Source organism: Dipodomys ordii, unplaced genomic scaffold (assembly GCF_000151885.1).
Source record: "Dipodomys ordii isolate 6190 unplaced genomic scaffold, Dord_2.0 Scaffold205, whole genome shotgun sequence".
Classification (NCBI taxonomy): domain Eukaryota; kingdom Metazoa; phylum Chordata; class Mammalia; order Rodentia; family Heteromyidae; genus Dipodomys; species Dipodomys ordii.
In genome coordinates this window covers 2,673,247-2,701,141 of record NW_012267421.1, presented here as the reverse complement: position 1 = coordinate 2,701,141, position 27,895 = coordinate 2,673,247, and the positions used below count along the sequence as shown (strand labels likewise).

Sequence of the window (27,895 nt, the reverse complement as noted above, 5' to 3'; positions counted from 1 at the left end):
GCTGAGATACGGAACAAGAAGGCGGAGGATGTGTTGGGACCACGGTGAATCATCTTGTTTAGACGTAGCCTGCTGAAGCATGAGTTTGAGGGTGGAGAGGAGAGCTAAGGACAGGCGTGGAGTCCTCCAATCTCTTTGTCAGGAGTCTGGGCTGAATTCCTCAGGCAGCAGCAGCCCCCAGGAGCTTGGGAGTAGTTTGCAGATTTCCTCATGGAAGAGGACAATCTATTGCCAATAAAAACAGGCCTGGGGATTCTCAGGTGCAAAGAACTAACACACTAATTATAATGGATTCTTCTTCCTTTCTTTCTTTCTGGAGACTATTAGGTACTTTACTATACTATTAGGGTCTTTAAATTATCCTGTGCACGTCCCTGAAGCACAGAGCCTCCTTTTCGGGAGGGAACATGTGACACATTGTTCACAGTGGTGGTCTTCCTTGTGAGGATGGGGTCTTGTGGGGATTCTGCAGTGCCTTGATACCATCTGGCTGTCTCAACTGTGCTGGTGTGGGGGTGCAACCCATCTAATAGATCGAGCCCAGGAATGCTGCTATCCTCCAGCACACAGCAGACCCCTCCTCACCGGGCCCATCTGCCATTCCCAGAGTGGAGATCCTGAATATCCAGTGTGGTATCTTGGGAAGGACACAGCCCTGGAATCAGGTATAACCCTGAGAAGGGCATAGTCCTCACGATTGGACAAGAACACACCTACCTTCTTGATCACTTAAACAAACTGCCCCAGGCTCCCAGACTTAGTCTCATGATTTTGAAGAAAAAAAAAAAAGCACAAAACACCGCACTCAAAGCTGGATGCTGGCAGCTCACACCTGTAATCCTAGCTATTCAGGAGGCTGAGTCTGAGCATCACAATTCAAAGCCAGCCCAGGCAGGAAATGCCATGAGACTCCTATCTCTAAGTAACCAACAGAAAACCAGAAGTGGAGCTGTGGATCAAAGTGGTAGAGGGCTAGGCCTGAGCAAAAGAGCTCAGGGACAGCAACCAGGCCCTGAGTTCAAGCCCCAAGATAGACAAAAACCAATAAACAAAACACAAAATTCACAGTTTTTTAGGTACTAAGCTCCATGGTAGTGTGCTAGTTACCTTGTTGCTTGGGATGAATGCAGTTTTCCCAAGGGGGAAGAAGAGCTGTGTTTGTGGGAGAAAACTCAAGGTATCACAAGCTTTTATACAAAATTGTGATCTGGAGACAGAGGGGATTTTATCCATGGGGCAGGAAGAGACCATAGCATTATAGCCTGTTCATAATGCCCCTCCTTGCTTGACCTGGGTAACAGCTAGCCCCTAACCAGTGCAGCTCTGAGGACTTAGTCTTTCAGAAGAGTTTCTGAGGATGGCATTTATGCTCTGAAATCTGTCTAAAATGGAAAGTCGCAATAGTTTCCACAAGACAGGTAGGTGACAATATAATCAACTGCCTGCCCTCTGATCTCCCAATGGGATCAGTGAAAATCATCTTTAATGTGACCACTGGAGGAAAGGCAGGCCCTCCAGCTCTAAAGCGAGCTCTCCAAAGAGAGCTCAGCTACAGAATGCAAGTAATTCTCCTTTATTGGGAGATAAAAGGATTAGTTTTACTCTGTCCTCGGCACTGAGCAGGAGTGAAAAGCAGTGGACTTCACCTGTCAACATGCATTAGTGGCTCCACAGCCTGGAATTGGTGAGCTTGGTACATTTGCTGCTGGAAGAAGCAGACAGACAAGAGACTTTGTGATGCCAGGGTGCATCCTTAATCGGGGGTCAGGCTGGGAACTTAGTCTCCAAATAGCCAGTTCCAGCTCTTCCTCTTCCTAAGACTTGGGGCTCCCACAGAGTTGCCTTGGTTCGTGGGGGTCCCTAGCACTTAATGCTGGAATAATTGGTCCCTAGGGATTTTAACTAGCAGCAAAATGCATTCCTGCTGCTCCCTGGGGAGCGTGGGGAGCGCCATCTGTGGGTTTGTAATACGTGCAGGTGATTTGTTTAGAAACAAGGAAATCTAACCGGCAATATTTTAAAATAAGTGTGCTTCGTGTGTTGGAAAAAACTGTGTGTATTTCGGGTTGATTAAAAAAAAAGAAATAGAATTTTAGCAGTTCTTCCTGATCACTAAAGGTTTTCAGACTTAACGTTTGTTTTATACCTACACACGTAACCTAAATATCAGCAGGAATCATCGAGTATTTTTAACATGTCACACCACCTCTTGCTTATCTGCATGACTGGTTATTTCCTTCCAAGGATTTTTTTTTAAATTCTACTTTTTCTGGTAGATGCCAATGGGCATCTGGAGTGTTTTTTTTTTTTTTTTTTGGGTCCGGTCGTGGGGCCTGAACTCTGGGCCTGGGCGCTGTCCCTCAGCTCTTCAGCTCAAGGCTAGTGCTCTACCACTTGAGCCACAGCGCCACTTCTGGTTTTTTTCTTTTTGCTTATGTGGTGCTGAGGAATCGAACCCAGGGCCTCGAGCATGCAAGGCAAGCGCTCTACCACTGAGCCACCTTCCCAGCCCCTAGAGTGTTCTTGATTCTTCCTGGCCACCACCCGTGCCTCCTCAGGCACTGTGGCTGCATCCTGTTTTCTATGGCCCCTGTTGCTGACCTGGGAGGTCCCATGCCATTCCCCAGACCTCTCTTCCTCTGAGGGCTCTGGCTGGGTGACATCTGTCACTAAGCTACCCCTGTGCACTCTTTCACTGCTGTTTGTGCCCTTGGGTGATTGCTTTGCTTGCTGCTCCTCTTCTGTAGGTCTCAGTGGTGCCAGTGGGCTTTGGGGTTTTTTAGAATCTTTGCTCTTCCCTTTGATGCCTGCTCTTAAGTTCTTCTATCAAGAAACAAGGATGTGTTTGTTCTGTGACTGCAGGGGCCTGCAGCAGAATCCATTGAGCTCCTGGTGGTGGTGGAGGTAGGGTGAGGGGGTTTAAGAATCTCTCCTCAGTTTCCATGTAGCTTTTCCTCACTAGATGTCCACAGTGACAGGTTAGGGTAGAATACCCCTACGTGGTGTGGCCCTTACATTTTACTTTGACCTGAAAGGGAACTTATTGTCCCTTTGTGATCATGAGATATTACCTCTTTCCCTATGGGCTGGCCATATCACATACATCTGAACCTTCAAGGTGGAGGCATTCTAAGTCCTATCTTCAGGAGGGTTTTAGCCAATTGCTGGGTCTCAGGAGCTCTCTCAGTGAGGTCAGAGGAATGATTACCTAACTCAGCCTTTGCTGAACCTCAGCTCAGACAAAACCAGGAACTTTGACAGGCCAAAAATAATTACACTCAAACAGGTATATACTCGTTATCTTGCCCATGTAATTGTAATACCTCTGTACGGTATTCTCACAATAAAAACAACAACAACAACAACAACAAACAACAGGTAAGCTGGCCATCAAATCCTTTCCTGCCCCCAGCTAAACTACATTTCCCAGCCTCCCTTATGGCAAGATTCAGTCATGTGACTAAGTTTAATGGAAGGGGATTTGGGAAGAACTGAGGTCTTTACTCCCCAGACCTGACCCTGGGTCAGACAAACCATCTAGGAACCTGTTCACTCTCTTACTGGATACCGAGGGCTACATGAATAGCACTTTGTGAAACACGGCAGAATTTCTACCTAGTTAAATCTCTGGGGGACTGTGTTAGACAGTGCCCTTTCCATCCGCCTCTACTGCCAAATGAGTTTTTAATTGAGCAAAAAAAAAATATAAATTTCTGTTTTGTTAAGGCTACTGATACTTTGGAGTTTGCACAGCTGCTAGTGTTTTCCTAGCGAAGGCAGAAATTAGCACCTTTTATGTAACACTGTGTTTATAAAAACCTGAAACACATGGCAGTGGCTCAGCCGGTGGACAGCGGGGTGCCTCCAGCACCATTTACTGGAGGCGACACTGGAGGCCTGTGAAGGCCAACCAGGAGCCTCTGGGCCTGGAGCCCAGGAGATGAGATGGTAAATGGGGGAAAGTGTGTAAGTGACGCTTACTAGCTGTGATCAGGAAGGAACTGGCAAAAGGAAATGGGCTGTTGAGAGCTGGTTGACTTAATAAAGCTAATGGGGTTAGAGAAAACTCCTCAAATTGGGGATTGTGTCCTGTTATGAAGACCATTTGCTCCTTGTCCCTAACGGAATTGGCCACATACTTTGTGGGAGCCACTACAAAGCAAATATGCAGGCTGGGAAGGAAACTAAACCAAGCCTTTTCTAAGTATGTGGGTCCCAGCTAATAAACCTGGCCCTGCTCTGCCATGTGCTATATAGCACTGAAACATTTAAACCAAGCAGTAATATCTTCTTGGAGTGATTCTGAGGCACAGATCAGACTGAGGTGAGGTCTCTCTTGGCAATCTAGCTTTCAGGGAGCTGAGCAATAGGGACTAGGCGAGAAAGTAACAAAACAGATCAGAAATTTATGTTAAAGTGATTTTAGACTAGGGTGGCCAATGTATGACTGATTGGAAACAAATAGATTGGAAGCCTGTTACACTTTTGAAGAACTATATTGCCAAGTGAATCATAAACCATGAGATGTATGCATGCCAATATGAAGAATGGCAGTAGTTCCCTGGTATCTACAGGCTTGTGGTTCCAAAGAGATGACCACAGAGGCAAAGCCACGTGTGTTCAGAGTCCAGGGCTGTACTGCAGATGCTAGGTTCCTTTGTCCATAATGCCACCCAGCTCCATTGAAGACATCCTGCCTCTTTCAACAAATCTCCATGTTACTAGATAATTCCAGTAAAGCACATAAGCTGCTTTCCCTTTGCTATTTGGATGCTATTTGCCTTTTGAAAAGCAGATTTTCCCAAAGTTAAGGGCAGGAAGATACTAAAGAGACCAGACCATGATTGAGACAGAACTGACTGATGATAATGCCAGACTGACAGAGCTCAACATTAACTGAGCTGTGTACTGCACAAATGGGAAATTTATAATCTTGTTTTTTAAATGTTCTTTGGATTGAAAAAGTTATATATATATATGTATATATATACATATATATATATATATATATATATATATATATCCTGTGGTTGGCCTGTATATGATTTTTATGATTTTACCAGTTCTGAGAGTGGATGATTGTATCTAATTGAAATTTCAGTGTACTGTCTGGATGAGCCAAGAGGTTGTGATATGATTTTGCAGCCACTCCTGTTTCCTTTTCTGTGAAATGCCTGTTAATGTAGTGCTCATTTTAAAAACCTATTTGTCTTCAAAGTATGTCTTTTTAAAATTAGTTTTTAATCCTTCATTTATTTTATATGCTAATATTTTTCCAGGTATATGTGGTCTAAATAGCTTCTTTCCATTTGTGGATTGATTCTTTAAAAATGTTAATGGAGTCAAATTGATGCATTGTTCTTTTGCAATTTAATGTATCATGTATCATAGTTATAAAGGAGGGTGAATAGGGTCAACATACTTTATATGTGAAAATGAACAATGAAGCTTATTGAGATGATTTGGGAAGGGTGAGAGATGAAGGACAGTGATGATGGAGGAGGATGAGTCTGATCAAGCTACATTGTGTGCATGTATAAGCATCATGCTTATACAGCTGGGTGCCGGTGGCTCACACCTACTTAGGAGGCTGAGATCTAAGGATCGTGGTTCACAGCCAGCCCAGGCAGAGAAGTCCCCATGAGACTCTTATCTCCAATTAACCTCTCAAAAGCTGGAGGTGGAGATGTGGCTCAAAGTGGTAGAGCACTAGCCTTGCGCAAAAGAGCTCAGGGACAGCAACCAGGCCCTGAGTAAGTTCAAACTCCACAACCAACCAAAAAAAATCACTCTTTGTACAAACAGATGAGAAAATTATGTTAAAGTGATTTTAGACTATGGTGGCTAATGTATGACTGATTGGAAACAAATAGATTGGAAGCCTGTTACATTTTTGAAGAACTCTACTGCCAAGTGAATCATAAACCATGAGATGTATGCATGCCAATTTGGAGAAGGGCAGTAGTTCCCTGGTATCTACAGGCTTGTGGTTCCTAAGAGATGACCACTGAGGCGAAGCCACATGTGCTGAGTCCAGGGCTGTACTGTAGATGCTAGGTTCCTTTGTCCATAATGCCACCCAGCTCCATAAAAGACATGCTGCCTCTTTCGATATGCTAGTTGAAATTTAGAAAAAAAGAAAAGCGAGCCTTCTTTCCCCATTGTTACAAAGATATCATCTACTTTTCATTCTGAAAAATCCTTTTTAATTTTTACATTTAAGATTCAGATCTCTGGGGAATTAGTGTTTGCCTATGGATTGGAGTACAGATGGAAATTTCATTTCTTTCCTTGTGGTCTTCTGACATCTATGAAGTTGTTATGTATGTGGAGTGTGTTTGGGGGCTGTTTAATTTTCTACTTGTATATCATATTGGACCAATACCATACTCTATGCACAACTTTGCCTTTATAATAATTTTTAGTATTTGGTCAGCAAACTGCCACTTGTTTTACTTCTCCAGGAATGGTCTGGTTAGCCTTGGCTTCTGATTGTTCCCATATATATTTTAATAGCAGCTTGTCAGGTTCAATGAGATGTTGCATTCATTTTGGGTTGGCACCATATTGACTAGCAGATCATCTGGGAAAGTCAACATTTTGTTTTTGGTTGGTAGTGGAGGTTGAACTCAGGGCCTGGACACTGTCCCTGAGTGCTCAAGGCAAGCACTCTACCATTTTGAGCCACAGCACCACTTCCAGTTTTCTGGTGGTTAATTGGAGATAAGAGTCTCAAGAGCTTTCCTCTGCCCAGCTAGCTTTAAACTGTGATGCTCAGATCTCAGCTTCCTGAATAACTAGGATTACAGATGTGAGCCATCAATGCCTGGCTGAAGGTCAACATTTTTATGATATTACAACATAATATTCACAAGCACATTACAATTTCTATATGTAGCTTTATATTCTCCTTGCATGTATTTTTTATTTGTAGAAAAGCCACTGTATCCATAATTACTAATAAAGACACCACTATTGATTCCTGTTAATGGGCTTACCTTAAATTAATTAAGTTAGAAGATGAAAAGGCTTTAGCCTAGTTCCTAATCCATGCCCATTTTTCTCCATCCCATTCAGCTTCATCTAATTGGAAATGTTTAATTTGGATACAGCATGGCTCAATTTATACCTGACAAGCTAAAGAGAGCCAGTGCTCTCCAGATAGACTATATGTGTCTTTGGGTGCCCCTCCCCAAGTTCCCACACCACATGGAGTTGTAGGTACCCTGAACATGGAGAGCATGCTCATTTAGGAAATATAATGTGCAGCTTTGGAAATCTACTCTACCCAATGCCCTTTATACTTGTTTGTGGGAATGTCTTTAGGTCTTTTACAAAGGATTTTCTTTTTTTTAGTCAACCTTTGAGTGAGGGGAAGAAAATAGATACTTGTGTGAGCAAAAAGAATGGTTCTTGCAGTAGAGATGGCTTGAGTTTTTTTTGTTTTTTTTTTTTTTTTTGCCGGTTGTGGGGCTTGAACTCTGGGCCTGGGCGCTGTCCCTCAGCTCTTCAGCTCAAGGCATGCGCTCTACCACTTGAGCTACAGCGCCACTTCGATGGCTTGAGTTTTGCAGCCAGTGTTTACAAAGTGAGTTTCTGTTCACACCATCATAGCTAATGTCCCCTTGTTGGTGAGTAATAATCCTGGCATGCCAGCACCACTGGAGATCTCGTTCACCAGCCAGCTCCACAACAACATGCCTGTGCTGACAGATAGGAAGTCAAGTGGGCTCCATTGATGAATACGATACAGACAACATATGATCTTTTGAGAAAACCAGCTGGCCTGATTCCAGAAGGAGGACACAGATGGTCAGAGAAGATGGGGAGAACTAAGAATCGTGTAAAGGAGACATAGAATTGTATTTCTGAGTAAAAACTAATGACAGCTCTTCCTACCTCGGGGGAAGGCAATGTCACAGTGCGTATCAGTCTCTAAAATGGCCATTGGTACCATCTCAGTATTGGAGGATGGGGGAGCCCCTGAATGTCAAGAGTGGGCAATGTCAAAAACTGGCAGCTCTAGGGAGAGACGGGAGCTCACCTACAACAAGGGAGAAAGGGCAGGTAGCTGGCAGAATGTGGAGACCCATAGAGAGTCTCCAGTGGCATCTGCCCTCATCGCCCTATGAGAGGTGAACTCATGGAAATCAGGTGAGCTCCGTGGCTGACTGGTCGAAGACAGTGGGGAAAGAGAAGCTCTTCAGGGGGGCGAGAGCAAGGGGTACAGGCAGGGAGACGCTCATTCACTTCCTGATTGCATAGAAATCGTGAACAGGGGTAACCTCAGCTACCTCAACAAAACTGAGCCCCTAACCTACAGCTCATGCTGCACCTTGTTGATTTTAAAATCTATTGGAACAAAAGTTCCCGAAGTGGCTCTGGAAGAGAGTGATAAAGGCAAACCTGTGTGTGGGGGGGGGGGAGGGGCATGAATGGGGTGCCACGCCAAAGACCTTGTGTTTGGATTTTTAATTAAAAGATAATTCTTTTTCTTTTCATCTGTTTTTGTTTAACTTTGAGCTCTTCTTCACTCATTTACCCCTTTTTGTTTTGTGATCTCTTCCTTCTGGGAGGCGCCCTGATTTGGGAGTATTGAATATAGGCTTTCTGTCCATCGAATATGCCACTTGAATCTGGGTCCTGTTGTCTGCTACTAGCAGAAACTTAGTTTCCTTGGCCTTTGAGCCTGAATTTTCATCTGGAAAATACATCCTCAGAGGTTGTGAATGTGGAAAGGACAGTTAGTGCCCGCCTGCAGTCAGGAGCCATGTTATTGACCACCTGGCATTCCCAGGCTCCTGGCCCATTCCTGGCAAGTAGCAGGACATGGCCAGTTAGAACTGGATTCACAGGAAACACCACTGGAACTTCTCCATTCATCCTCCTAGGGAAGACAGCCAGTCAGCATGCCCAGTGATGCTTTGGACCATCCCACATCCCATGGGAAAAGGAGCTTGAAGAGAGGTCAAAGATCAGTGTAGCTCTAATATAGGTGCCAGCCCCATGACGAAGAAGTGGGGACTTAAAGTCTACTCTGTGTGTGTCACGTTAACTTCTTGGAACTCAGAGAGGTTATGAGACTTAGCAAGGTGGCATGCCTCTTCATAATGCATCTGGAGTGAAACCCAGCTCTTGTCATTCCAGATGCAGCCTCTGGCTGAGTGCATGTGGTTGTGTGCAGAAGTCTATGTACCACTCTATAGATGAACTATCACCTTAGGACAATGTCACCTTGCTCACCCTTCTGGCCCACTTGTTTGCTGTTGTCCTGGCCAGTGTGACTGAGTCAGGCCTAGTCACCTTGCCAGGCAGCAGAGGTAGCCTTGGAGTCTTAAGAGCTGTTGCACTGGAGATGAATGCATCCCGCTTCATAGAAAAGGGAGATCCTGAAGGCCACACAGCCCAATGTGACAGGGACAGTGTGGACTGCGACCTCTCTGGCTTAGGGCCCAAGTGGACAGAAGGCAATTTTCCCCACCTTTAAATTTATGCCAAGTAGGGAAACCCCCATCTTGTGTTGGCTGTAGTGCTGGTCTCCAATTCATTCATCTCCATGCCCTCATGGGCTTCCTACCTGGTCTGACCACTAGCTTCAAGGCTGCTTAGGGGGACATGCTGTCTACACAACCTAGCCAGACCCAAGATGCTCTTTCCTTCTCCAGGTTTCAGAGAGGCAGGGTGGAAGACAGTTTAGTGGTGGTAACCTTTGATGGGTCTGGTGTGAATGTGGGGCTTGACTGTACATCCAGGAAGCTTCAGCCCATATTTGCAGTTCAGGGTCTAATTAGCCAAGGGCTGGGAGATGTAGGGTAGAGAAAGACCTACCTGAGCAGTTGGAAATCACCATCTCTTGGGCTTTGCTTTTAATCCAAATAGTTCGGATCACAATGCCATAGATGACACTGGAAGAAAAACAACCAAGGCAATGTTAACATTGGTTTCTACAATGGGGGTGCAGAAGATGGCCCTCCCACTTCCCTGAGGATAAAGGCTGGAGGGAGGGGTCTCCTACCTACTCATTCTGAAACTGGAGCAAAGACAAGGTCTATTGGATGGAGTAACTTACTTTTTAGGCAAGGACTCAAGGAAGTTAAGGGTCCGGGTGGTTGGAGGTACAGCCAGTGATTAGACTCCAAGTAAAGTCTTTGGAGACAGAAGGACCCAGGCCTCTTCATCTACTTACGGCAAAGCTGTTCTTTCACTATTACCCGCCCCCTCTCTCCTTCCTTCCTTCCTTCCTTCCTTCCTTCCTTCCTCCCTCCCTCCCTCCCTCCCTCCCTCCCTCCCTCCCTCCCTTCCTTCTTTCCTTCCTTCCTGTCTTTCTATTTCTGTCTCTGTCTCTCTTTCTCTCTCTCTGCTCCCATTAAGGGGCTTGAACACAGGGCCATTCATTCTGGCTTGGCTCTCTTGATCATGTCTGGAGATCTACTGATTGAAACACAACTCAACTCTGGCATTTTATTGGTTAGTTGGAAATGGAATCTTGCAGTCTTTTCTGCCCAGTTTGGTTTTGATTCTCCTGACTTCAGCCTCCTCCCTGACTAGGATTACAGGTATGAGCCATTGACAGATGAATATTGTTTTAAATCACTAGATTTTGGAAAATTTGTTGCAAAGTCATTAGTACCTAGTAAACATTCTGTGAAATGTGGTTATTAACACCAACCTCTTGCATTTTTGATTGTCAAGTATGGATCTGAAGGGATAAGCACGCTGCTTAAAAATCAAGAATTTCCTTTCCCTCATTTTTAATTTTTGGCCTGTTTTTCACACTTATCATTCTCCACTCTAAATGGTGCAACCTGTGCCTAGCAGAGTTAGTGACTGAAATCCATTGTCAGTATGTCTTGAACTCTGAGTCTCCTTAGACTTTCTTTTTCTTTTTATGTAGTGCTGGTCCTGGGGCTCAAACTCAGGGCTTAGGCATTGTCTCTGAATTCTTTAGCTTAAAACTAACCCTCTACTGCTTGAGCCACCACTTCATTTCCAACATTTTGATGGTTAATGAAGAATTCCAAATCTGGAAATAAGGCCACCAACTCAGTTAACAGGGCAAGGAGTCTTTATTAGCCATCCAGCAACTCCACCCCACTATTTGGGTAGTAGGATGCAATGAGGGCTTTTTCCCATGAGGGTCTTTTAAAGGAAAAAACATATGCAGGGGTGGGGGTGTGTGCCAAAGCAAACAAGCAGATTTACAGAAGCAAAACATAACCTTGAGCTGCAGAAGCAGAAGCAAAACATAATCTTGAGCTGGTCAGCATGACCATTACTTAATTACAAAATCCAAAACATAACCTTGAGTAGGGGTAAGCTTTTGGCTAATACAGCAATTCAGTACAGCTGGTGACAAACTTCAAGGTTGTCAGTGGCCTTCAGCAAAGTTTGTGATAAATTGCCAAGTTGTCAGCCTGGGAAACTTGAGAGAGGGAGAGATGTTCTTTTGCTTTTTAAAAAGCAAGGATGGGAAAGGCTTAGGCTGACTGCTGGCCCCTCTACAGAGGGGTTCTGCCTTTAATATTTGGCCCTATTTTAATAATCAATAATTTTTTTCTGTTTCTGATTTCACATTTCATAGTTAATTGGAGATAAGAGTCTCACGAACTTTCCAGCAAAAGTTTTGGCCTGCGATCCTCAGAGCTCAGCCTCCTAAGTAGCTAGGATTACAGGCATGAGACCACTGGTATCCAGCTTAAGACTCTTTTTAATGCTATTTGACATTTAAAATTCATTAAGTACCTCAACAAAAAAATCCTTTGAGATACAGCACTGGTCTGCTTCAAAACTGCATAGTCATTCCTCTTGTAAACCACATTTAAAAAAAAAAAAGAACAGAGTTCCAGTTTGTAGTTGCTGACAAAGCAGTAATTGCTTTTAATGATCTTTAGACTCCAACTTAATTAATGACTGAGTTCGACCCTCTATTCTGTATTGCTGTTTTTTTTATTTTTGCTCAGTAAGGTTCTCTGGGAACTCCAGAGCCCTGTGGACCTTTGGAGAATATGCCATTTCTTCTTGTGATCTTGCCAAGGAATATTTCTGGAATTTATGTGCTTTTACTAAAGAAAAATAGGAGACAAAATTTATCAGTGAGTCTCTTTACCCTAAATTGAGTATTTGTTAGGTCAAGGAACTCCTTTCCTGAGTCAAAGAACTACAAGGAAAGTTTCCCTCTACCACAAAATGTTAGCAGTGCCTGGCCATTATAACAACACACACACACACACACACACACACACACACACACACACACACAGCTGGTCCTGTGCCTGGCCATTATAACAACACACACACACACACACACAGCTGGTCCTGTGCCTGGCCATTATAACAACACACACACACACACACACACACACACACAGCTGGTCCTGAGGCTGGAACTCAGGGCTTGAGCACTGAGCTTTCCTATTCAAGGCTAACAATCTATCACTTGAGCCATAGCTTGACTTCCAGCTTTTTGCTGGTTAATTAGAGATAAAAGTCTCATGGATTTTCATGCCTGGGTTGGCTTCCAACTGTGATCCTCAGATCCTAGCCTCCTGAGTAGCTAGGATTATAAGTGTGAGCCACCAGTACTTGGCTTATAATCCTAATATTTAATCAATCAATAATTCAACCAATAGTTGACTATCAATTATATATACAATAGAAGCATCTTATGAGTTAGGGTTTGGTCTCAAGTTTCCCTGTCTCTATATTTAGGGCCGATTAACAAGTCAGGTAAGTAGAAAGCTAGGATCAGTTTTATTGTGAGCTGGGCAAACGTCATCACCTGGGTGTACCTGTCAGTTACTGTCAAACCAAGCTACTTTTTAGAATATAGTGGTCATGCATCAGAGAAAGAAATCTCTGCATTCATTCTTTTCTTTCTTTCTTATTTCCTGAGAGGTCAGTGAACAACCTGTCCTCTGAAGCCAGCAGTAAAGAGCAGCTGGTTGGCAGTCAGGATGCACAGGGTGGTGAGTTACAGAGAGCTTCCTGTCCAAATCACCTTGTGCAAGAATAGTTCTCATTTCTCATAACTGCAACCTCAAACTCAAGGCTCGCTGAACTTTACAAATTGGAAGTCCTTCCCTCCTTCCCTCTTTTCAGCATAGATGTCTTCCCATTAGCTCCAGAAATCATAACAAAGTAAAATAGGAAGAGAAGACTTCATCCTAAAGAACAGGACTGGAGTGAATTTTAGAAATGCAGCCAGAAACATCCACCAACAAAAGGAACAAACTTGTGAGAAAGGGTTTTAAATAGACTATATGGAGGGTCCAAATAAGTATAAGCTTTTAGAATGACTAAGTCAAAGCCCACCAAAATCAATACCCGGAAATGGGTACATGCAAAAGGTGGTGGGGCCAGGAGAGTTAGACGAATGAAGGGGAGACAGGGGAAGAGTGCAGTCAAGAATTCATTGTGTATAACACAAAATTAAGAAAAGTAAGGGAAGGGTTGGGTCGAAGTGGGGTAAGAATATTGAAGGGGTTGACACTGACCAAGTTGCATTGCATTCATAAATTGCTTTGTTAAGTGGCACTTCCTTTGTACAGCTACATAAAGATACTGAAAAATTAAAACCAATGCTACCTTCCTACTCAGGTAATGATATAGAAGATGTAGCTTCCTTTTTCGACAAGGTCGGTCCCATCCTTTTCCTTGGTCTTGAGAATCATGTCCATGGGTGGTACTGGGCAGGCCTCTGGGGATCTTTGGCCCTCTCCTCCCCAGAGCTTTGTTCCTCACAGGTGACCAACCCAGCACAGGGCTCTGCACAGTCTGTGCCCCATTCCCCAAGCAAAAGAAATAGATGATTGTTGCATAGCACAATCACATATCAATGTTCCATGACACATGTCCATTTATTCTTTTTCATGTGTTGGCCACGGGGTCTTCTCTTTATACCTTTATCCCACAGATATAGAAATGATAGAAGGATGGGGAATCAAATTAGGTTGGAAGAAAATAAGCACAGCAAAAGTAAAGCAATTACACCGGGCTAATAACCTCTCTGCAACAATTAGACAGTTCTGTCAAGTGAATTATGAACCTGCAGTTGTTGTGACCCAGAAAAACAGTGCGTTGCCTGTGCTGTCATTCACTGCCACTTCACATCTGAGGGGCCTGGTATCTCTGAAGATGGAAAGGTGACATCTTTATTCACGCTCAGCTCTCAGGAGACTCGTCACTGACAGCACAGTGCCTCCTTCTCAGACTTTCTTCCCCCACCGCTTCTTTCCTTCCTTCCCTTCCAAATATGCGTGTGGATGCGCTACTGTATGCCAAAAACAAATCTAGGCCTTATATTAGGCAGAAAGTGAGAGGTGTGTGTGTGTGTGTGTGTGTGTATGTGTGTGTGTGTGTGTGTGAAAGACAGAAGTAGAGTCAGAGAGTCAAAGACAGACAGAAAGAGAGAGAGACAACGAGACAGGGAGAGACAAAGAGAGATAAGAAGGAACTTTAGGTCTGAGAGATGAAATTTCACCAACTCTACCAGGAGCTAGTCAGAAAAATCCCTCACAGTGGGGCTGGTCTTGGTTAAAGAAGGGGAAAAGGGAAATGTAGCTCAGGGGTAGGTACAGTGTTTTCTCAGTATGCTTGAGGTCCCGGGTTCAATCCCCAGCAAGGAAATAGAAATAGGAGCTAGAAGATGCCTTCCCCCCCCCCCCCTCTCCTCTCCAATTCCCCCGCCCCCCCCCCCCCCCCCCCCCCCCCCGCCAGAGAGATAAGCCCGGTGGGGGAGAATAAGGAGAATGCATGAGCGAGGGGCTTCCTGTCAGGCAGGGAATGCTTGGGGGAAGCTCCAGGATGAAGAAGGTCATAGTGGAGCTTTTGGGATTCCTGGGTCCCTGGGCGATGAGCAAGTAGGCCCAGGCGAGATGCCCGCTGAATGGAACTCACTTTTGAAATCATTCCTAAATTTCATTGCCAACAAATTCAGCTTTGCCTTTTCAAGGACGTGGAGGTCAAGCTGCAGCATGAGGCTTGGAGGAGCTGGCACAAAAAACAAACCCAAGTGAATGTGGAGGAGGAGGAGAGGATTCTGACAGAGAGACACAATGGTAGATCCTGCCCTTGGGTGGCGGGGAGCTCTGCGTGGCACAGCTGGGGCTTTGTTGGGAAGGGTAGCTGGGACTGATGGGAAATCAAGGAGGATGGCCACAGGACTCACTGATGCCTCATGACGTTGCCAGCCATGGGCGTGGCTCCTGCCAGAGCCTCCCCTCCTGCCCTCCCCTCCCTGGGCCTGCCAACCTTGCTGCCAAGACTTGCCTTTCTCTAGTTGTCTAAAATCCCTTCTCTTTCCCTCCCAGTCTCGTCCCACATGCCCTGAGGCCAAGAGAAGGGCAGAAAGTTGAAATAAAGGTGGATGTTAATTTGCAGATTCATCAGCGATATTCAGAAAGCCTCAGAAGGCAGAGGTCTGGCCAGCGGTGACCCATGCTGTCACATCTCCTGCCCTATATACCTCTTAAGCAGGAGCAGGTTGCTTTTCTTTGTTCATGTCTCAATCCACTCTTGTGGACCATTCAGGAGCTCAACCACCATGGACAGCATTCCCTGTGTTCACGAGGCCAAAGAAAAGCAGCAAGTACAAAGAGGTGATTGCCATAATGTCAGGAAATGCTTGAAAACTATTCAAACAGCTTAGTGGCTAAAGAAAGGCAGACTAAAACAACAAACTTGGTTTTCCAAGCCTAACAAAAATCCTACCTGAGGCTGGGCCTAGCTGAAGAGATGAGGGAGGAATGAGGATGTAGCTCAGGGTTAGAGTGCTTACCCAACAAGGCCCCTGTTCAATCCTTAGCACCACCAAACAAACAAACAAACAAGATAGAGGATACCTTGTTCTCCAGAGAAAAGAGGGGAGGTGGGGGTGGGAATCTGGGATCTCTCTGGCTCTGTGTCTCTGTCTCAGTCTCTGTCTCTCCCTCTCCCTCCCTCCCTCTCCCCCCCCTCTTTACTGCCCTCTCCCTCTACATGTGCTGGTCTTTTCTATTCTCCCCTTCAGTGGTGGATCCCAAGAAACATTTTTTGCCTTTACCTGACCCTACTCCTCCCCTCTTCTTACTTTTTATTTTTATTTTTTTTAGTATATCTATGCATGTACACTCAAGGGTTTTGTTGTTGTTGGTGGTGGTGATGCATTTTAGACATGTCTGTCATTCCATTTGTCAGATTCCAGATGTTGGTAGTGTCTTGTATTTAGAAGGATGTAAGATATAGATGAAAGAACAGGGTATGAAATTAATCCTAGATTTCAATCATGGGTGACAGGGGGTCCATGACTTCACCTCTTTGAGCTTGAGTTTTGTCTTTCATGAAATGGAAGCAACAGTCCTCATTCCTCAGGACTGTTCTACCAACAAACTTGGGGTGGCAGGCAGCAGCCTACAATGCATTCCCTGTAGGGGTCAGCTTTCTCCTCTTGACTCTCCTTTGGAGGCCTCAAGCCTGCCCTACTGGCTTTAGATAAAATATAATATCCTGGTCACCAGGGAGGAGGGAAGGTTGGCAGATCAGGGCAGTTCCCTGTGGGCCAGGCCTACTGCCCCTTACCTGATGATCACCAGAGGAATGAAGTACACGAGGAAAGCCACGATGGTCATGTATGGAGTCCAGTAGGAGTCATCTGGCCACAGGGCCCAGCACTGCACTTCTCCATTGGACAGTGTCCTTTTCCCAAAGATGATCAGGGTAGGGATGGAGAACAGGAAGGAGAGGACCCAGGCAACCCCAATGAGGACCTTGGCTTGTTTTTCTGCTCAAAAGAAAGAAAAAAGAAGCCTGGGCACCTGGAAATAGTATCTGGGTGTGGACTTGGGGTATATTGAAGAAAAGATGAGCTGCAGGGATCTCCCAGAGCCTCTCCTTTCTCAGTTTCTTCATGTGTAAAATGGGGGGGGTGTGTCTGTGTACAGCTCCCACCAAAAGTGACCATCTCCTTGAATTTCCCCAACCCTGACAGATCCTCCCTGTACCCTTGCTATCTGGTTGGTGAAATTACCTATCCATGTGTTTAGACTTGCAATCTTTAATTAGAAGTAAAAAAAGTGAGCTTTTCTCTGCGCCTTCTGTGTATGTGTATTTCTTTGCTTTTGGATTCTTTTGTCCTTCACCTGTTTTCTGAGTGAGAGCCTCCTGACTTTTTCTTGCTAAAGTTCTCCCTTGAAAGAGTTTTAGATCTTTGCCTGTGGTGTGGCACAGAAATCTCTTCCATTTGTTCTCTTCCTCTTCCTTTATGATTCTTATTATTTATAGGACTAATTACACATTTTTTGATTTAACCGAAAAAAAACTATTTTCTTTCGTTTGTGCCATTGGTATGATTCTAGAAAGACTTTTGCCTTTTAAGATTATGAAGGTTTTATTTACTAAAAGTTTTGTTTTTGTTTTGCCTGCCTGCCTGCCTCCCTCCCTCCCCCTTCCTTCCTTCCTTCCTTCCTTCCTTCCTTCCTTCCTTCCTTCCTTCCTTCCTTCTTTCCTCTCCTTCCTCCTTCCGTCTCTATTTCCTTCCCTTCCCCACAACCCCCTCTTTTTCTTTTGTCAATGCTGGGATCAAACACAGGGAGGGTCTGATGTATTCTAGACAAATGCTCTACCATTGACTAATTCTCAACCTGTTTTTTTTAAGTATTTTTTATTATTATTATGAAAATACCGTATAGAGGAGTTACAATTACATGGGTAAGATAATGAGTACATTTCTTATCAAGCATTGTTGCCTCCTCCTTTGTTTCCTCTTCCTATCCTTTCCCATCTCTCCCCCCCAACCCCCTCTCCCCCCTCTAATGCCCCCCCCAAAGTTGTAAAGTTCATTTTTCTACATAATGACTTGTACAGCTCAACATCGCATTGTTGCCCCTCAGTAGATGACTGGATCAAGAAATGTGGTATATAACCTGTTTTAATATACACTATTTACTTTTCTAATCCAAGTAGAAACTCTTTATAACTAACTGTGACATGTGGTGATTTCATATTTATCTTAGTAGCAAGACAGCTAGCTACTCCATGATTACATATCGAGGTGTCTGTTTCTGAAATATGAACACATTGGCCAGAGTGTTTGTTTCTTAGTGCAGGTATACTTGTCTGCATGGCTGTAATGGCACAAGGTGACACCTTGCTTCAAGATCAATGTCACACTACGAGTCCAGCCAACTCCACCCCTCAGCTGTTTGAGCTATACCTGAAAATAACAAGTACCTTTTCTCAGTACCTAAGATTTCTTTCCTATATCTGTTTTTGAACAATCAAACCCATGTTGTGTGGAAAGACATAGAGGAGAACAAAATGGGGAGGGGAAAGAGAAGAAAGGGGAGAAGGAAGAGCAGTTAAGAATACCGTATCAATGAACAGCCCCCCCGCCTCCATTCAAGGATGATGCTGTGAGAGAGCTCTTGCTCACCTCCTTGCAGAAACTTCATGGGGTGGACGATGGCGTGGTATCTGTCTATGCTGAGGGACACCAGCACATAGGTAGAAGCGTAGAGCAGCACAACCTAAAGGCAGAGGAAACTCAGGACTTGGTGCAGATGAGAAAGTATATCACAAAATGCACAGTGTCTTGTGGGAGGGAAAAGTGGGAGAAAATGCGGAGAGGGTAATAATGTTCGACAAGAAATCTACACATTACTTTATTCGTGTAACTGTAACCCCTCTGTATATCACAATAACAGAAAATACAAAACAAAACACAAAAAACAAAAACCCTTGGGATTGACTGGAGGTAGGGATGAGTGTGGGATTAGGGAGGGCAGATTGCAGTTCTTTGTGCTGGTATTTGCATTGCTACTACTCATTGGTGAGAACTCCCTCCTCATTCAGCTGGCTTCCTAGGAATTCCAGGGTTCAGGCTCAGTCCCTCTTGACATTTGCAACATACTTGTTTGCAATTAACTTTTAAAGTTAAACTAGTTATCTCGGCCACAATTGATATTTCAGAATAACTAGAAACAAAAGTTCCTTTGCCTTTTGTCAGTGTGAGTATGACCAAATGAGTCACTTACGAGACCAAAATGAGTCATTTATGATCAGATCTGCTCAGGTGCAGTGAGAAAGTCTCCTCTCAACCTCCACTTCTCTAGCAAAGATGTACCTGAGGGTCAGGTGTTCCCGAGTCTTCTTTTCCTCCCCACTCATTTAGCAACCTTAGCTAGACCCTCTAGTTATTTTGTATACTGTATTATTTGCCTATTCTGCAGAAGAGGAAATAGAAATGCTAAGACGTTAACTTCTCTCCTATACGGGACATATTTAGAATGCAATTAAATGGAATAACTGGGGTGGAATTTTTTTTCAGTTACCTTGAAGTGGTATTTCTATAGACTCCAGCTGTAACTTTGCTTTGCAAATTTAGGATTAAATCTACAGTGGACCAGAGAGGAACCTAAAGATAGAAGCAAAGGGTGACTACCAGGCTTTCTTCTTGGTGTTCACCTGGTTTTAATTTGTACCTGGCTGTTCTGATTTCTTTTCTCACTGGCCAATACCTAGCAACCAACTACATCTGCATCTTAACGTGCAATGGGGTTGTGTCCCAACAAACTCATTTAAATTGAGAATATATTAATTTGATAATGCATTTAATAAGTCCAACCCAGGGAACATCCCAGCTTAACATGCCATAAATGTGCTTAGAACATGTACATCAGCCTGAAGATGGTGAAACTCCCAACCACAATGCATACTCTATAATAAAGTATTGAGCATCTCATGCAATTTATTGAACACTGGACTAAATGATAAATAGACTGGCTATGCTTCCACACGATCATAAACTCTAAAACTCATCAGAAACCAGGGACCATCTGGACAATTCCATTCTCTATTTATATCATCACAAATGCTTCTCATCTCTAATGTAGGAGATACAGGGAACAGTTGTGAAGAACAATAGATTGGGGATTAAACCCTGAAGGACAGAAAGCAAATTCTCTGTTGAACAAAAGTTGACAAAAAGAGAAAGAGAGGATAGATGGCTAAGTGAAAAGAAAAGGTCAATCCGTGGGAGAAAAATTACATTTCAGCTTGTGATCCATGAATTCTGAAGGATTACATCTGACCACAGATGACCGAGGGGAAGGCATTGTTACCTGTGGATGAAGCCAAGTCAGAAGATGACACACAGTCTCTGAATTCCTGGCCAAGCCACCAAATATATTGGTCAGAAATTTGGGGCACCTAAGTCTGACCTCAGTTCTTTCATGTAGCAAGTGAGAAATTCAGGCATGATGTGAACATAGTAGCAAAGGTGATAGGAATGTTTATTGCAAAGGACATATGGCAGAGGGAGAAAGCATGTGGCACAGACATGCCACAGGAAGGTCAGCCCATTGCAACCATCTTAGGCCATCTTCACAGTTGCAGACATTGGCTTTGGGTAAAATAGGGAGAATTGGGCTCCTTGGAGATGTCTTTCTGATTGGTGGATGGCCTTTCTGTTTGCTATGAAGTCATGGCACTGGCAATTTAGTGCCCTGTTCTTACTTCCTTATTCTTTTTAATTTTTGTGTGTGTGTGCTAGTGCTAGGGCTTGAACTCAGAGCCTAGGTGCTGTCCTAAGCACCTTTTGCTTAAGGCTAACGCTCTAGCACTTGAGCCATAGCTCTACTTTCACATTTTTTTTTGGTAGTTTATTGGAGATCAGAGTCTCATGGACTTGCCTGCCCAGGCTGGCTTCACACTGCAATCCTCAGATCTCAGCCTCCTGAGTAGCTAGGATTACAGGTGTGAGCTACCTGTGCTCATATAACAGGTTTCAAAGTTTACAAATTGAGAGATGTTGCTGGCTGCATTGGCTCACACCTATTACTAAGCACTTGGGTGGCTAAGATGGGAGAATCATGGTTTGAGGCCAGCCTGGGCAAAAAGTTCATGAGATTCATATCTCTACTAATAAAAAGTTGAGTGTGGCTGGGCACTGGTGGCTCACACCTGTAATCCTAGCTACTCAGGAGAGATCTGAGGATCACAGTTCAAACCAGCCGGGCAGGAGAGTCCGTGAGACTCTTATCTCCAGTAAACCACCAGAAAACCAGAAGTAGTTCTGTGGCTCAAGGCTTTAGCCTTGAGCTGAAGAGTGTAGGGGCAGTGCCCAGGCCCAGAGTTCAAGCCCTGTGACCCCCCCAACCCCCCCCCCAAAAAAAGTTGAGTGTGGTGGTACTCACCTGTCAGCCCAGCTATTCAATAAGTATAAATAGGAAGATTGCAATCCAGGCTGGCTCAAATGTGAGTGCAAAGGCTACTGGAAAAATAACTAAAGCAGAAAGGCATGGTTCAAGTGGTAGAACACCTAACTAATAAGAACAAGGCCATGAGCCAAACCCTGCACTATCAAAAAAATGGTGATAAATGCAAAGATATATCAAACAATTAAAACTAAAATGAGGTATTTATTGCAATACTTCTATAATAAAAATTAAATTGAAGACAAATAGAATTACATGTGACAGATTCTTTATGTTGATAAAACACAATAAATAACGGGAACAAAATATTTATTAAGGCATATGCAACATATAACATATCACTAAATGTGTAATAAAATTGTTCTAAGCTCTAGAACTTTACAGAAGAAAAATATGCACACAAATAAATATGTCAGAAAAACTAAACTTTATAAAAATATCACCCATTATTGTAAATATACCTTGACAATGTTTTTTAAATGGTTATATGCTAAAATCTACCAAGAAAGAGAATCCCTCAGTAGACTAGAAAGAAAACTTATTTAAAAATTCACATACTTTAAACAAGCCATGAAGCTGAAATTAGTACCATGTTTTTTTTTTTAAATACCACTTGGAAATTTATACATCCTCATAATTAACTCAAGTCAAGAAGGAAATCAAAGTACAATTATAGCCAATTCATAAATGTCAACAATGAAAATTCTACACGTCAACAACATATGGGGCTCCATTCGCAGAGCAGATGGCAGCCTTGGGACATATGTCTGAATTCTCGCTACCCACCCCTTAATTCTGACAGAAATGACCTAGCAAATACAAAACCCAAGAAAATCTAAGTGAGATTTAAATGCTGGAAACAAAGAAATTTTACTTAGAAAAATGCCAGATTGGAGTCAAATGAAGTAGAATTCTTGGACTGACTTAAAAAAAATACATACTTAGCTTTTTAGAACAGTTATATTTATTTTAAAATGCTTGCAAATAGCACATAGAATTTCTATGTTATTTTGTATTAGTGTGGTGTCAGAATGTTACATTTATGAATACTGACCAGTCAAGCCATGTGCCAGTGGCTCATAACTGTAATCCTAGCTACTCAGGAGGATGAGATCTGAAGATCATGGTTCGAAGCCAGCCTGGGCAGGAAAGTCTGTAAGAGTCTTATCTCTCATTACCAATCAAAACAAACAAACAAAAAATCAAGAAGTGGAGCTGTAATTCAAATGGTAGAGTGCTTTCCTTGAGAAGAAAAAAAAAAAAACAAAAAGCTCAAGAACAGTGCACATGCCCTTAGTTCAAGCCCCAGGACTGGCACAAAAAGAAAAACAACAATAACCAAAACTGACCAGTCAATATTGAGTCATTACTATTAACTACACATCCTGGTTTACATTAAGGCTCACTGTCTTGTATGATTCTATGGATCTAGGTATGCATAATGTCATGTTTCTTTCATTACGTTGTTATGCAGAAGAATTTCTCTGACTTAAAAATCCCCTGTGTTTTATCTTTGCCTAATTTCTTCCTCCATATTCCCAGGAGCCACTTTTTAATTTTTTTTTTTTTTTGTTGATTGTGGGGCTTGAACTCTGGGTCTGGGCGCTGTCCCTCAGCTCTTCAGCTCAAGGCTAGCAATATACCACTTGAGTCACAGCGCAACTTCCGGTTTTCTTGTGGGGTTAATTGGAGATAAGAGTCTCATGGACCTTGCTGCCAAGGCTGGCTTTGAACTGTTATCCTTGAATTTCAGCCTTCTGAGTAGCTAGGATTATAGGTGTGAGCCACCAGTGCTCGGCGCTTTTTTTTTTTTTTTTTGAGAATGTAATATAGTTAGAATCACTGTATATAAAAAGGTGAAGACTGGATTCAGGCAGCAATGAATATATGTTCATTTTGTAATTCTACATTGTAGGTGTCTAACTGTTTATTCATTCAACGGTTTGAGGGACAGTTGAATTATTGCTATAAATGTCTTCTTTGTATATTCATGCACATGTTTCTGTGTGGACATAAATTGTGGACGGCAATTGCACAAATGACTAGGATCACAGTTGCTGGAATGGGCGGTAAGAGGACTTGACTGTAAGAAACTTCAAAATTATCTCCCAAATTGGCTGTATCATTTTTGAAATTCTATCAGTAATAAAGAAGTGCTCCCATTAATCTACATTCTCACCTACATTTGCTACTGACTGATTATTTTGAATGATTATTTATCTAACAGATACTTAGTTGCAAATCTTTGTTTTAATATGTAATTCATTATTTATAATGTTGAATATTCTGTATACATTTGCCATCTTTTTATGTGTATGGCATTCCTGGTTCTTGAGCTCAGGCCTTAGGTGCTGTCCCCAAGCTTTTGTGGTCAAGACTAGCACTCTATCACTTAATCCACAGTCTTACTTCCAGATTTCTTCATTTCTTTATTAATTGGAGTTGAGAGTTTCATGGTCTTTCTTCCCAGGGCTGGCTTTGAACTTTGTTCCTCAGATCTCAGCCTCCTGAGTAGCTAGGATTACAGGCATGAGCCACCCATACCCAGCCATTTGTTATTTTTACAGAGGTGTCTTCAGATCTTTTACCTATTTGTAAGTGGGTAGTTTGTGTTTTAAGAGTTTTTTGGTGCATTTTGGATACAAATTCTCTGTAAAACATATTTAAAAAAATTTCCATTCTATAGATTGAATTATTTTTCCCCTTCACAGTTGTAAAGAGTTTGTTTAATAAAGACAAAGGAAAAGCCATTAAGACTGTGAGCAATGGGACCTGGAAACAGGTTGTCTCTTAATTCTTTTAAGCAGTGTTCTGTGTAGACAAGTTGATAGTTATTTTTGTTTATTTGTTTTTTGTTTATTTGGGTTTTTTTTGTCAGTCAGGAGGCTTGAACTCTAGGCCTGGATGCTCTCCCTGAGCTCTTCAGCTCAAGGCTAGCGCTGTACCACTTGAGCCACAGCACCACTTCTGGTTTTCTGATAGCTAATTGGAGATGAGTCTCATAGACTTTCCTGCCCTGGCTGGCTTTGAACCGTGATCATTAGATCTCAGCCTCCTGAGTAGCTAGGATCACAGGTGTGAGCCACTGGCACTCAGCTAGTTGATAAGTTTAAAAAAAAATAAAGTCCAGTGTTTCTAGTGTTCCTCAATTTTAGGGTTTATCTATGTCCATACAATAATTTGCTGGGCTCTTGATTAATAATGAATTTCAGATCATATAGAGGCAGAGTAGAAAAAATATTGTCTTTCTATCCATGAAGATGAGACACTCTCCATTTATTTAGATATCTGAGTTATTTTTCCAAGAGCTTTTTAAAGCTTTGCACTTGCTTGGCATACTTGCTTGGCTAGCGCTCCACCACCTGAGCCACACTTCTAGGCCATCATTTTTCTGATTAGACACAGAGCCTCATGGACTTTCCTACCCTGACGCCAGCCTAGGCTAGTTCTATCTGGATCTCAGTTTCTTTAGTAGCTAGGATTACAGGTATGAGCCACTAGTGCCCACTTGGTGGTGTGTTTTTAATTTCAAGTTGAATTTTTATTGATATAAACATTGTCTGTTGAATATTAACATTATATTTTCTTAGCCATTCTATATTGCCTGTAGTCCTGCTGGTTTTTATGGTTGTTGTTTGCCTGCCTGCTTTCAAAATGTTGATTTAAGATTAAAGGCATTTTTAACTACGTCGTTTCCAATCTGTAAGTGTTTTCTTTATTTCCTCTTCTTCTTTGTAGCCTACTGAATTAGCAGAACTTCTAATACTGTGTTGAGCAAGAGCAACAAGAGGGGCATGCCTCTTTCATTTCCAGTTTTAGGAGAAAAACTCCTAATTTATTACCCTTAAAGAGAGGTTAGACGCTCTGTTGCCTTCTGCGTATGGCCATTTTCATTTCTTCCCTTTCCTTATGTTGTGATGCAGCTGGGGTGGTAGAAGGGGAAGTGGACAGGAGAGGGAGGAAGTAAGGAAGAAGAAGGGAAGAGGGCAAAAGAAGGTTTTAACAGAGCACCAGGCCCCATGCTGTTTGACCTTCCAGCCACAGGAACCAAGTAAGCATATATATATATATATATATATATATATATATATATATATAGACACACATACATACATACATATACATACATATATATGTATATATAAAATTGTAAAGATATTGTACAGAGGAGTTATAGTTACATGAGTAAGGTAATGAGTACATTTCCCCATCAAGCATTGTTACCCCTCCTTTGTTTTTCCCCTACCATGCCTTCCCTTCCCACATTCCTAACTCCCCCCACTCCCCCTAAGTAAGCTTATCAGTGATCCAGCCTCAGGTATAGCGCCATAGCAACTCCCACAGGGCCTGCTGCTCCCTGTACTGCCTGTGTTAGGTCCAAGTTTCTAATTCTGTCAATCCTTGGAAGGGCAAAATTCAACCACACTCAAACTGTAGTACTATTGAGTGGGTGGAATTCCATATGTATTTTGATACCAACACATGTGTTATATACAGGGCTTGCTAATGTGCTCTCTCATCCTTTATTGTACCCTTTGCTGTGAAGGAAGCTTGTTCAGGTTGATGCAATCTCATTTGTGCCTCTTGTTTACCTGTGCTTTTAGAATTACATATAGCTCAAATATCCTTGCCTAGACAAATGTCAAGATTTCCTTGTTTTTTTTTCCCTAGTAGTTTTATTATGTTAGCTATTTTGTAAGTGTTTAGTCTATTCAGAATTTATTCTTTTGTACGGTGGTCTCATTTCATTTCATTTAGTGAATTTATTTATTGCCATACAGGGGTTTAAACCCAAGCACTTTTGATTAAGTTGATATTTTACTACTTGAGCCACACCCTAACCCTGTATTTGCTTTAGTTTTTGGGCTTTTTAAAAAAATAAATAAGCTCTTACAATGCATTTTTGCCAGTTTATGGTCTCTATCTGTGTTCTGTCTTATGCCTGGTTGGGATTCAGATTGGAAGCAAGGTACTCAGCTTGTTGTTTTGGTCGGTCGTGGGGCTTGAACTCTGGGCTTGGGCGCTGTCCCTGCGCTCTTCAACTTAAGGTGAGCACTCTACTGCTTGAGCCACAGCACCACTTCCAGCTTGTTTGTTAAGGTGGAAGCTTGCTAAGTTTTCAACCAAGCTGGCCTGGAACTGAGATCAACCCAACTTCCACCTCCTGAATAGCTAAGTTTACAGGTATGAGTCAATGTGGTTGGACTTTAATGTCATTCTTCTTTATGTGAATATCCAGATTTCCCAGTGCTATCAGTGAACAGACCATCCTTTTCCTATTGTGTGTTCTTCTCATTTTTGTTGGGAATTAAATGAAACTCAATAAATGTATTTATTTGGGGTATCTTTTTTGTTCTATTGTTTTATTGTATTCTTTTATGCAAGTATCATACTGTTCTGATTCTTACAGATCTGTACTGTATTTTTTATTTTAATTTATTTTTTGAATATTTTTATTATCTTTTAGTAGTTTTACAAAGGAGCTGCCATTGACCAAAGCAGTGTATGAATACAGTGTATTTTGGTTACTGCCACCCCTTTCAACATTCTTGCCTACTCCTTGCCTTACTTACCTTAATTTTACATTATATATTTACTTTTTTGCCCTTTAACATAGCAGTTTATGTGTACTGCTGCATCTTGATCTGTGACATCACTTCAAAATGTAGACCTCTCACTGACCCACTCCTTTCCTAATATTTCTCAATCCTGTGGTATATACACGATGAATTCTTGCCTGCACTCTCTTCCCTCTCGCACTTCATTCTTTTATACTCCTCTCGGCCCCATCCTACCCTTTTGCATGTACTCATTTCCTGGTATTTATTTTGTTGGGCTTTGATTTAGTACTCAGTTAATTAATGTGTAACCCCTGGCTTACCACCCAGTGTGTTTACTTGTAGATTTATAGGCACATGCTGGCTACCACAAATGAGAGTAACCATGCAACTTATGTTTCTCTGGGTCGGGCATACTTTGCTTAATGTAATTTTTCCAGGTCTTTCCATTTCTTTATGAATGGTACAATATCATTCTTTTTGATGGATGAGTAGAATTCCATTGTATATATATACCACATTTTCTTGATCTGTTCATTTGTTGAGGGGCATCTGGGCTGATTCCATATCTTGGCTTATGGCAAATAATGGCTGCACTGAACATGATTGTACCAGGAGCTTTAGTGTTTGCATGTACTTTGAAGTCAAGTAGTGTTATGCCTCCTGCTTTATTCTCCTTGTCTAGTACTGATTGGGCTGGGTTCTATATGTATTTTAAGACTGTGTTTTCTCTTCCTTTCTTCTTTCCTTCTTTTCTTTTCTTTTCTTTTTTTTTCCTTCTTCCTGCCAGTCCTGAGGCTTGAACTCAGGCCCTGGGCGCTGTCCCTGAGTTTTTGTTCTCAAGGCTAGCACTTTGCCACTTTGAACAACAGTGCCATTTCTGGTTTTTTTAGTGCTAATTGGAGATAAGAATTGCATGAACTTTCCTGCCTGGGCTGCCTTTGAACCAAAATCCTCATAACTCATCCTCCTGAGTCACTAGGATTATGGGCATGAGCCAATGCCCAGCCTGAAAAAGTGCCATTGGAATTTTGGTGCAATTGCACTGAATCCATAAATCATGTTCAGTAACATTTTTACAATATGAATTCTTCTAATCTATGGATGTGAACTATATCTCTATCTACCTGTATCATCTTTAACTCCTTT

The 27,895-nt window shown here is 42.5% G+C and overlaps 1 protein-coding gene across 1 annotated transcript in view; it reads right to left on the bottom strand.

The window, feature by feature from the left end:
- Nucleotides 1–27,895, bottom strand: part of Npsr1 (neuropeptide S receptor 1) — a 95,236-nt gene that overhangs the window by 6,716 nt on the left and 60,625 nt on the right. Inside the window, exons 4-6 of the mRNA XM_013035142.1 lie at nt 18,407–18,500; nt 16,555–16,756; nt 9,829–9,905 (exon numbers count right to left, since the gene is read on the bottom strand). Coding sequence (XP_012890596.1) covers nt 9,829–9,905; nt 16,555–16,756; nt 18,407–18,500 — 373 coding nt within the window. The remainder of the gene's footprint in view (nt 1–9,828; nt 9,906–16,554; nt 16,757–18,406; nt 18,501–27,895) is intronic.